This window comes from Maylandia zebra, linkage group LG2 (genome assembly GCF_041146795.1).
Source record: "Maylandia zebra isolate NMK-2024a linkage group LG2, Mzebra_GT3a, whole genome shotgun sequence".
Classification (NCBI taxonomy): domain Eukaryota; kingdom Metazoa; phylum Chordata; class Actinopteri; order Cichliformes; family Cichlidae; genus Maylandia; species Maylandia zebra.
This window is the reverse complement of record NC_135168.1, coordinates 31,792,101-31,804,117: the sequence shown is the minus strand read 5'-3', so window position 1 is coordinate 31,804,117 and position 12,017 is coordinate 31,792,101. Positions and strand designations below refer to the sequence as shown.

General features: G+C 45.0%; 1 protein-coding gene across 3 annotated transcripts; it reads right to left on the bottom strand.

Annotated features, from left to right (window-relative positions):
• Positions 1-4,010: 4,010 nt before the first annotated feature.
• purab (purine-rich element binding protein Ab) lies at positions 4,011-10,917 on the bottom strand. Of its 3 annotated transcripts, none has more exons than XR_191487.3 (2): positions 9,354-10,527; positions 4,011-8,632 (listed from the first exon to the last, which is right to left on the bottom strand). XR_191487.3 is itself a non-coding variant. In XM_004563193.3 (2 exons), the coding sequence occupies exon 2, from the start codon at positions 10,433-10,435 to the stop codon at positions 9,590-9,592; it is 846 nt and encodes a 281-aa protein (XP_004563250.1). In that variant the 5' UTR covers positions 10,436-10,516; positions 10,822-10,917; the 3' UTR covers positions 4,011-9,589. The 3 variants fall into 3 exon arrangements, 1 of the variants encoding a protein (XP_004563250.1); XR_191488.3 differs by having other exon boundaries at positions 4,011-5,874; XM_004563193.3 differs by adding an exon at positions 10,822-10,917 and having other exon boundaries at positions 4,011-10,516.
• Positions 10,918-12,017: the final 1,100 nt, after the last annotated feature.

Below are 12,017 nucleotides of genomic sequence, written 5' to 3'. Positions count from 1 at the left end.
CACACACACTGCAACTCAACCCTGCAAACCCTGAGGGACGTCTTAATGCTAGTAGAAGCTAGCTATTGTCGGCAGCTATGTTTTGTGTAACTCCTCTGACTTTCAAATCTGAAAGTACCACGAGTTCCCTTTAAATGCTATAATTTGAGAGTGTACTTATGTTTAATTGACATTTTTTTGCAGCTATAATCGTGAGTACAGTGTGCATCTTCTCAGCTTTTAAAATAACCCTAGCCAGCTCATAATGGGGTCAAATGCTAAAATCAGTCAATAAATTCATACTTGAATTTGGCATCTGTTTCCCCTTACACTCTAACTGTATTCGTTTGGTATAGCACAGACGTATGTGCAAATATATTCTGAGAACTTTCATATATAACCATCATAAGCATATGTATCACTACTTTGCTATTACATTATCAACTCTAGAATCAAATCTAACCTCTTATGTGTCACTTTCTCTTTTTACAGCAGTCTCTCAAAAACATGACTCCTTTATAAGTAGTGAAAACAACAAACATTTGATTAAGGGTATGAATACCACATTAGCCATGAAGCTTCACATTTTCAATCCTTCCACCTTTGTAACAAAGACAGGACTTCTTTTTATTGCCCTAAGAAGTCGGGATTTTTTTATTGATCCTGCAGAAATGAGGCAGACCAAAAGTCTCTTTCAAGCTCTTTTAAGGTTCTTTTTTTTTGCTTTCAAATTCTGTCGCTCTCCTTCTTTGCCCTCTTTGCATCATCCAAGAAGGGGGATTGGAGAAGGATTTTCTTTTTGCCAGGTAAAGTTTCCACGATTGGTGTGGTTGTTCCACTATTTCGGTTGCCAGGGAAAATAAAAGCGCTGCCTTTCTCCTGTTTTGCAGTCTACATTTTCCCAGGAGATTTTGAACCTGCTTTCCATCACAACTGCACCATGAGAACAAGGCTTACTGGTGTCCGGTCTGAATGCTGATAGCATCGTTGCATTTTGCAGCAGCAGTTTGAGCATAAACGTAAAGTAACTTTAAACTCCCTTTAGGTATACGGCATAGTTGAGTAATCCACATGAGGTGCCATTAGTGATAATGACACCCTGGATGATAACATGGTAGTTAATACAGTGCTCCGTGTTCTGTGTAAAACTTGACTTTTTGGGTCATGATAGTCAAGTGACCTGTCACATGGATTAAGAATGCCCTGAGCAGTGAGTCTTATGGCTTTAGTAGTCCCATGCACTCTTTGGCCACCTGTCTCTGGAATAAGTAAAGGCAAAATGTAAAAAACCCCAAACAAATCAAATCCGCCCACTGTCGTTACCCTCCTATGTGCCAGTCAGTCCTGAAGACGTCTGTGTGTGGTGGCTCTTGATGTTTTGACGCCCGCTTTCTTTCAAGTTCTTGATTTGACTTTTCTTGACATTCTCCCCAAAGCTGCAGTGATTCCTGTTGAATGTGCACCTTTTTGCTATCATATCAGCCTCTCTCTTCACATGGCGCTGTTACCTCCTGTGAGATTCCTGACACCCCTCCCCCACCCATCACCTTCACTCAATACCAGGTTGAGATGCAAATGAGGAGACTTCACTCAGGCAAGTCTGCTGGACCAGACGGAGTGAGTCCCCTTGTCCTCAAGACCTGTGCCCCCCAGCTGTGTGGAGTCTTTCATAAACTGTTTATGCTGAGTCTGAGTCTGCAGAGGGTCCCGGTGATGTGGAAGACATCATGCCTCGTCCCTGTACCAAAGACGCCACGTCCCAGTGGCCCCCAGGATTACAGGCCCATGGCACTGACCTCTCACATCATGAAGACCCTGGAAAGACTCATCCTGGACCAGCTACGACCCATAGTAAGACCACATCTGGATCCCCTTCAGTTCGCTTATCAGCCTCGTCTCGGAACTGAGGACGCCATCATCTACTTGCTCAATCGTGTCTACACCCATCTGGACCAGCCGGCGAGCACTGTGAGGGTCATGTTTTTTGACTTTTCCAGTGCTTTCAACACCATCAGGCCGACCCTCCTGGGTGATAAGTTAGCAGCGATGCAGGTGGATGCTTCTCTGGTGTCCTGGATTGTTGATTACCTGACAGGAAGACCACAATGTGTACGTCTCCCACAGTGTGTGTCTGACAAGGTGATCAGCAACACAGGGGCACCACAGGGGACTGTCCTCTCCCCCTTCCTCTTCACCCTCTACACCACAGACTTCAGCCACTGCACAGAGACCTGCCATCTTCAGAAGTTTTCTGATGACTCTGCGGTGGTTGGATGCATCAGCAGGGATGATGAGACAGAGTACCGGGCTGTGGTCGACTCCTTTGTCACGTGGTGTGAGCAGAATCATCTGCAGCTCAACGTGGCAAAGACCAAGGAACTGATCGTGGACTTCAGGAAGACCAGGAAACACTTGACCCCTGTTTCAATTCAGGGGGTCAGTGTTGACATTGTGGAGGACTATAAATACCTTGGAGTACACATTGACAGTAAACTGGACTGGGCTAAAAACACCACAGCACTTTACAGGAAGGGCCAGAGTCGTCTCTATTTTTTGAGGCGACTGAGGTCCTTCAACATCTGCCAGAAAATGCTGAGGATTTTCTATGAGTCTGTTGTGGCCAGTGCGATCCTCTATGCTGTTGCATGCTGGGGGAGCAGGCTGAGGGTCGCAGATGCCAACAGACTTAATAAACTGATCCGTAAGGCCAGCAATGTTGTGGGGATGGAGCTGGACTCCCTCAAGGTGGTGTCGGAGAGGCAGATGCTGTCCAAGATAAAGACAATGTTGGATAACACCTCCCACCCACTCCATGACATGCTGGTCAGTCACAGGAGCTCGTTCAGTGAGAGACTGAGATTACCGAAAAGCACCACTGAACGACACAGGAAATCTTTCCTGCCTGTGGCCATCTCCCTGTACAACGCATCCACTTAACACACTGTTTGCTGCTACAACTACACACGTTTCTTTTCCAACTATTTATCTATGAGTGACTTATGTATGTATGTATGTATGTATATATATGTATATATTGTACTATTCTTAGTTAGTGTATTGTCTGTCTTGTCTTAATGTTGGTTTATAATGGAGCACTGTAACAAAAAATAATTTCCCCCAGGGATCAATAAAGTATTCTGATTCTGATTCTGATTCTTTCCCTTTCCCATCTACTTTCCATGAATAAGTTTCGATTCAGCACTCTGTGAACAACGAGTCTTTTCAGGAGCCTTCTGTGGCTAACTGTCCTTACAGATGGTGTCGACGATCATCATCTGGACAACTGTCAAGTCAGCAGTCTTCCCCACGGTTATAAAAGATCACTGACAGGTAAAGTGTCTGTGTAGATTCTCCACCAATCAATTCACCTCACATCCAAGAGGCTTTTAGAACTGAAGAAGCCTCTTGGATGAGAGGTGAAACATCTTCAAGAAATTTAAAGAAGTCCAGTTACTATCTTTCCGAGCTCCATAGGCAGGTAAAGTGAATAACATCAATCATCTTGTTGCAGTGCAATGTTCTGCTGGTAGAGCTTTGCATTCGAGCAGATGCAACTCTGACACGTGGCGGCTGCAGAAACGTTATGGTTGCGTATGACAACATGTGCCCCAGCACGCTCCAAATACAGCCCATGAAAGCCTGGAAAACACAACAGGGAGTCAAAGGTGCTGACTTTTCCTGATCCCAATCTGATCACACAGTGGCAGGATGTGCATAAATGAGCCTGACTGATAGAGGCACCACCCTGCCGGGACACCGTGAGAGGTCCAGCTTCCTGTCCGAATAGGTGAGAGCTTCTTTGGGTAGAATGAACAAGGGTAACTTAATGTCGCAGCTGATCAGTGTATATTGTCTTTCTCGTTGTGCATAGAAACTTGGCAGATTTTCTTAAAAAAAAAAGAAACTAATAACTTTGGTAATAGTATATTGAATTCAGTCAGCAATTCCTGCTGGTTGGGGTTCATCGAGCCCGGGTCTGTTAAAAAACTGACCATTGTGAAGTTAAAGACAGCTATGCAGAGACCAGGACATGTGGAATGACATTTTATTGCGCCATTAGTCATTTTTCAGACAACAAAGCTCCCTCAACATTAAAACAAACAGCAATGTACAAAACAGCACACCTTTGTTTTATTTTTTTGCCATCAACGGAAATTTAATAAGGTAGTGAGAGTACATAACAGAAAGGAATGGAGTGTAAGGACGCGAATTATGATGATGATGTCGAGATGTATAGGATGAGCTCGATGTCAAAGCCAAAGTAAGCACCATCGTCATATAGTCAGGAAAAGGCCATATTTCAGTAAGAAATATCCTAGAATGGGTGAGGAGAGGTTAAACATGATACAAGAGGGTCGTTATCACAGTTTTCAGACATTTTATCAACTAAAAAAACAAAACAAAACAAAACGAACAAAAAAAAACAATATCGGTGTAGCACTACTTTATCATGCAATTTACTTTAGTAAACCTTCTGACACAGACAAAATATACTTCAATAAGTAGAACTCAATACATCTCTGTCCAGCAATAGTCACAAAGCCTGTAATTTATACTCTTTAAATGTGAGATCCCTATCAAAAATAATATGCAGATTTTTATTTTTCTTAATATATCTAAAGTGCAAGTATTTATCCATTTTTATTCAATGCTTTCTGTAAGTATAAAATACAAAGGAAAAAAACAGCAATGTTTTTCCTGTTTACATGTTATATTTTTCTGAAAGGAGGAGCATCATATATAACAAACCATATATATATATGTATATATATATACACACACACACACACGCCACAGATAAAATATTTTCGAAAGATACAACATATTATCTCTTATGGGGATGGTAAAGGGATTGAGACCAAACGGTGACAATGGGATATGTTCATTGTGCATTGACCCCACCCCCTTAAAAATCCAGGATCCATTTAACCCAACATCTCCAGAACAGCTTCAAGGACGTCTTCAAGAACTATACACAACAGTAGCTTTTACAGTCTGCGAACACGGTGGACCCTACTGCTCGGTGCGTGTGCAAACAGAAGACATGCTGAATGAGCTCCTCTGTCTGTGGTTTTCTAATGAGTCATATAGTGCTTGGCTTTGACCAGAGGCTGCGATTGGTTGTGTGATTAACCAGAAAGTCCGAATGGCCAATGAAAGACTACAACACTGGAAACCAGAAACAGAGCACATTTGGTTGTTTTGAACACCTTAACAGAAGTTCAGTCAGTTCTTTACTTTTTTTGTTTTTTTAGTTAGTACTCGTATAGTCTGGTGGAGGCGCGAGCCGGCAGCCGCGTTTCATTTGTGGAAGTTTTCTGTTAAACCGTCAGATAGACGGTTTGTTTCCCACCTACAGCGGAGCCATCCTAGCAATCTGACACTGAGGTGCGTGCAGCAAGTAGATATCGCTGCATCTACAACTTAACCTCTCCTCAGTCTGACCAGGAATGGTCTGGTTACCTGTAGTCTGATCAACGAAAGAAAACGGCACACTTAAGTCAAATCTGACAAATGAATACTGCGGGCGAAAGTTCGGTTAACATCATGGTTAGAGATCACTATGATGGCTGCTGCTGTGGAGAAAATAATTGAAACGGCGCTAACAAGCACAGAGCAGCATCGCTCATGCACATCCAACCCGTCCGGAGCCACCCGAAGACGGCACACCATCACGTCCGCTGACACGGAAAACGAGACGAACGGCATCCGCCTACCATGCTGCATTTAAGTCCTAGAGATGGATGACTGTGTAGATGTGGGCACAACGTGGTTGCGAGGTGACTCCAGGTAAAGGTCTCACAAAATCAGGTTTGATCGCACCGGAAGTACGCTTCAGACAAAGACCCGAAAAAGCCACGTTCAACGCTAAAAACACAACCGACCCAGTAGCACCTGGAGAAAACAAAAGAACACATGTTTAAATCTTTTTTGAAAACAAAAAAAGAAGCGAACAATGTGTGCGTTTCACAGAGTGAGGCATTCACAAAGTGAACTCTATGAGCATGTTCAGGCTCTCCTCATATTTGGCCATTAGAGAAAAAGAGAAAGGAAGCGTCGTATTTCCAGTCTTAGCATGTAGCAGACATGATTAAAGTCAGTCAGGCTAAAGCTAGAACACTTTGGGGAATAAGTGCTGTATCACCACAGTGACTTCAGACTCGCGGTGACCTCAAGATGAACTCAGGTTGACCTCAGATGTGCTTTTCTGGGCACATAGTCATAGGTGGTTTGTACGTGCATTCAATGAAAATAAATGTTTTTTGTATTGAGGGCAGTGTGAGGAAATATAATCATCTCTGTAAGAAGTGGAAGAGATTTCCAGAGAGAAAGGTCCTAACTCGATCTGTCTGCAGCCGGGTTGGAAGGTTGTGGCAGGCTGCTGCTGCTGCTGGTAAGCCCTTACAGTGCAGTGCCAGGCTTCATCGGGCCTTTCACTGTCACTGAGACAAACGTGGGCCAGAAACAGTCCTGTGGTGAACAGATGGGATTTTCTGGAACCTTTTTTTCTTCTCCTGCCATCACAAACGCAGCCAATCAGACACAAATCAGCTTTTAAAACTAAGGATTGAACTTGTGACACCTTAGGAGCCCAAGTGTGCTCCGGGGACTTCTGCTTTCGGCCCGGCCTCAGCTCTCCTACATACACGGTAGGCCTCGCTTTTAGCCGCTTTTATCCAGCTGAGGCCTCTAAAGTGTTCCCTTCCCGTCAGCTAGGTGGCATGCCACACCGACAGGCTCAGTTGTATTTAACACACTGAGAGTTCAGCAGGACCTCAGTGCAGGGCTGAGTCAGCTGAGTCAAAATGAAGGGATGGACTACACGTCCTAAGTGATGAATAGTGCACAAGCAACAAGCCTTTTTTTAACGCCTGGGAAAGGGAGCGAGACTGCGACAAGAGTCTTCCCACATCAGAGGGGATTGTGATCCTCGCCATGAAAACAACAACAAACTCCTCTGTCCTTTGGCTTCTGCCGCGGCTGATCGCTATCACCCGGCTCGATTGAAACCCCAGAAAAGCCTAAGTCAAACTGCGGTTCACCTGTACTGCAGTCCCAGGTGAGCGAGGGCTCGCACTCAGGCTCCAAGCACACAGTTCTCTTTCTCCTAATGACAGGAGGCCTTGTGCAGTTCTAGACACAATTCAAAACACTTCAGAGGCCTCCCAAACACTCAGATATCAACAAGAGGCCTTAACAGGGGGAGAGTATGTGTGTGTCTGTGCGTGCGTGTATGTGTGTGTATGCCAGCCACCCCTGGACCCAAGTCCCAAGATACTATTCAAGCTTAGTGTAGAAGGGCCAACATGGAGACAGTCAGAGGTTGTTGACGGTCTGTGTTGTGTGTTTGGAGGAGAACTTTTTTTTCGTTTTCCTAAGGGAGGACGTAAAATACCCGAGCTAGTCTACGCGCACTGAGAGACAGACAAGGCAGCCTACTGGTTTACAGAAAGTGACAGGAAGAAAAACAATTAAAAAAAAACTCACAACGAGTCTGACTTTTTTCACCTCGAGAAGTAAAAGTCTTCACATTTTGGAAATATAATGCGATGCATCCACTTCATCATCATGCTTTCAAATATCTACTGATCACATAGCCTATACATTTTTTTCGTCTATACACGTGATACAATGCCACGATTGGCACGTACACAATATTGCACACTAATATAAAATGTCCTACACTAGTCAGTGGCTTCGTCTCTGGCTGGGAGGGGAAACCTGACACGTTTTGGACGACATACTGTGGAGGAAAGGGGAAAAAAAGAAGCATCAGAATAACAATGCAAAAGTGACATATTCTGAGCGGCGAGGCCCCCAAGGAGCGATCAAGGGGCTGTAGCACCATAAAGAGATAGACACTGCCTCGGCCCTGCACTGATAGGCCTCTACATCCGCTGGACCGCATTCGTACTGACTGCATGGGACCGGCCGGCTGGCCTGCCTGGCTGGCTGACTGCCTGGCTCTTTAACAGCATCCATCTCAGCTCTGACAAATAAGCCTCATCCAGCCGCTCCTGGGTTTTCGTTTTTTTATTTTTATTGTATTTATATATTTTTGTTGTTGTTGCTGTTTTTTTCATTTTTTGTTTTTCTTTTTAACATCATGGTGCATATGGTGAGCAAAGCCACCCATAACATTTCCAGCTTACTTTCCACGCTCGCGCACACTCAGTGAGATCTCGGGAGGCACCGATCAGTCCGTTGAGCCAGGGGTGCGGCTAGGGATTCTGGGCTCCATGTTGCGCCATAGCGCAACATGCATAGCCCCCAAAGTGCCAACAACACCCAAGAACACAACTGGACCCACCCCCTGCCCCCAGCTCCTAGCAGCCTTTCAGCTTTACTTTTGGTGTTGCCACGCATGCTCCATGCACTGCAGGGGTGTGAATCCCACAGCCCTGGTGAGTATATATTTCTGCCTACATAACAGCACTCGTAAATGAAAACATACAGCGGTCGAGGTCACAGACCATCCACGTGAGAACACGTAAACGAGTGGAGTGTATAAGGCACGGGTCGTAATGACGTCAGAGAGGATGCGTTGCCTCGCCGCGCGCTGCGCTGACGCGTCTTTTTTTGTCTGTTTGTTTCTGCGCCTTGCGCTCCCACATATGGACCTTTTTTAATATCCTTTTGCATCCCCCACCACCTTGAGGAAAAGAAAAAAGAAAAAACAACAACGTAAAGAAAAAAATCCCACAGAAAACGTGGGCATCTTAATAAGGAATTTTTTTTACAGCTGATTCACAAAATCATAATTAGTACATCTAAGTTAGCACTTTTTTCATTTAAGTTTATGTGGACATGGTGCAAGAGGGTTGATATTCAATAGAGTAGCTCAGAGATAGGTTTAACCCATTTGTTTGAGGCGCACATAGGCTATTTAGGTTTGTGTCTCAACCTTTTCCATAATGGCATGAGAGAAATGCTTCCATTAGCCGACTACGTTTAGGCCAAATTAGAGACTACAGCCTACTTTGCCAACTTCTTTTCAAAACATGTGCCTACACGCATGCTGACAGGTGTTTACAAGGCCTGCAGTGCTGCCTTCTGCAACTCATTGAGCATTGCCATATTTATTCTGCGTACCTTTATAATAAACTATACATCTGGATTCGGATTTTGGTTTCATAAAGTCCATAATATATCCTCTTTGTGCTGATGTCAAATATTCCTTCTCCATGAAGACTTTATACTCTAAACCTCTGGTTTTATTTTGATTAAATCTTAGGTCTATTACCAGTTTTTAAAACACTTAAACATTTTTTTTTGTGAAATAGCTTTGATGTGTGCAAAATCTGTCATCGATAGAGATATAAACACTCTGTTCATTGTCACTTAAATCAAGTAGGAAACGGTTCATATCTTACAGTTCAGTCCTTGATAGCAGCGGCTTACTGTTACATGGGTGGTAAGTGGGGTGACATCCAGTAAAATGAGCGAGGAGACAGCAGAGGTGCTGCCATGTCTGTGGAGGTTGTGTGTGTGGGGTGATTCCCTTGTAGATTCTCTTTCTATTTTACAGTTAAAAGTCTGGGTTGTTTTTTTTCTCTTCAGAGTCCAACGTTGTCTCGGTTGTTTCATGTCAGCTCTCCTAAAATCCGCGTCAGTCATCGTCGCCGTCGTCTCCGCCGTGCGGGCCCTCAGGTAGCAGTTCCGAGGCCCTTTTCTCTCTACTCCTCTCCTGGATCTTCCTCATCTCCTCCGCATATTTACAGAAGGTGTTACCGAATTTGGACCACACTTTGCAGGGAACCGTAATGGAGTTCCGGTACGTGGGCTTCACCTCACTCACCCGCATGAACACCCCGTACTTATTGGAGCCCACGTCAAAGAAGAAGCGCTTGTTGTCGACAGTGAGCGAGGTGCCCTCCGGGAGCTCCGCCGGCTCCTCGTCCACGCCGTAGTCGTCGATGAGTTTGGCTAAAGCGTCGCGGAACTCGATGAGACCCTGCGCCGGCAGAGCGATGGTCTGGCCTTGCGCGCTTCCCAATCCGGGCCCCCGATTAACGGTCTGTCGGATCCTCAGGAACCGCCCCCTCTGGTTCTCTTTCAGATCCATGTAATATTTCCGATTCTCCCGCACCAGGAATTCGCTCTTGAGCGCCCGCCGGGGCTCATCCTGCACTATGTCCGGGTTGGTCGGGCCCAGCTGGGCGTAATGTTCGATAAAGTCCCCGAGATAGTCGCGGAACTCCACGGCGACAGACATGGAGAGAGTGAGGCGGCTCTTGTTTCCCCCAGCCCCGACCTCGGCTATCTTTAGGAAGCGGCCTTTAACATTCTGCTTCACGTCAAGGTAGAAGCGCTTGTTCTGGATGTCGACGCGCTTCGAGGCGAGCTCCTCGGTGTCGTGCTGCAGCCGGGACATGGCGCCCATTGCGCCCGGAGGCAGCGAGCCGGGGCCTGCGGTGGGCCCTCCGTGGTCACTGCCACTGTCTCTGTCCGCCATGATGCTGCCTCCCTGCTTTACCTTCCACCGTCTCCCTCTGCCTGCTGCAACCTCGACTGCCCGTCAAACCGCTCCGCCGCTCTATCGCGAGACGAGAGAGGAGAAGAGGGTGAAAAAATGAAAGTAACTGTAGTGTGGTGTTACTGTAGTACTCCGAGCGGGCTGCGTTCAAGGTCCCCGCGCGGTTTTTGCAACGTTTCGCAGAATTTACATTTTAAGCCGTTAAAGTAGTCGCATACTGCAAATGAAAGCCTAAAACTCCGCAGCCGAGCTCACAGACAAATGTGTTTACATAAATAAGCGGGTCTAAGCAAATGAAGATCACGGGGTTTGAAACCTGTGTCAAACACAGCTAAGAGCAGGGCGCAGACAAAGGCTTAGCCTACCTGGTGGTTACTGGGTCGGGTGTTTCGGCACCATGGACAGTCGTTTTGGGGGTTTCAGCACCACGGACAGCGAACCCGCACGGAAGGAGATGCGGGGAAGGGAGAGCGGGGTGAAAAAGAAATTTCTGAATGAACAGTCGATGGTGGCTGCGTGGGATTTTGATGCACTGCGAAGCACCGTGAATCATTAGCCTGTGACTGGACACGCTGGTGTGTCTCTGTTTCTCTCAATGGGAAATGACATTGAAGGGCTTAAAAAAAAAGTTAAAGGGAAGAAAAACCTGTTGCTATACATTTATTGGCACACATGGTGACACGAGTGTTTGGCAGCACTTCTGATAATGATTTTCTCCTCTATCAGTGGGAGCCTTTAAGATTCTGATTTTCTTGGAATTCACTTCAAGGCCTGACACTTAGCGCTTTATATGGGCAAAATAAATAGCCCGGTGACCCCCACAAACACAAGCACTACTGTTTGGGGTCCACGAGACAATCACCACTGCAAAATTCTAGGTATCAAATTAGTGGAATAGAATGAGCCATAATGTGTGAAAACCAGAGTCATTACAGTTTTGTATTGTCTAACTAGTTTTGATTTCATTTTGATTTTGATTTTTTTTTTCTTTTAAGCCAGTTTAGTTTCAGTAAGAGTGAAGTTCTGTTTAGCTTTTATTGTTTGAAAATGTTCAATTGTAGTTTTTTTTAGTTTCTGTGTTCATTGTAGTCTTTGTAATATATGCTGTGTGGAGGGCACATGTCAGAGACAGGATTTAGGAAGTCATTGCAGAAGTGACAATAAAAACACAGACACTTGAAAGCAGCAGACTCACAAACAGAGTCTCAATAAACACCAACAAAGTCTCATTTTTATTGGTTTTTAGTTTTGAAAGTTGACACAATTGTTTCAGTCTTAATATTTTTCAAGAGCCTTTTTTTTTAATTTTAGTCGACTAAAATGTTTTTTCACATCTAGTTTGAATTTTAGTTTTAGTTGACTATGATAACCTTTGTGAAAACAACCTTTCCTTTATTGTTAAATTAGTTTTATCCCACCTGCAATCCACATGCTCACGCTGCATCCATAACTCCTCCAATCCCTGTCCCTAATAATTAGGAGCTACGGGAAACATGAATTCAGTAAATAGTTCACCGGTGGAACTACATGCTTTTCACTGGGATCTCCAGTATAATTGTGT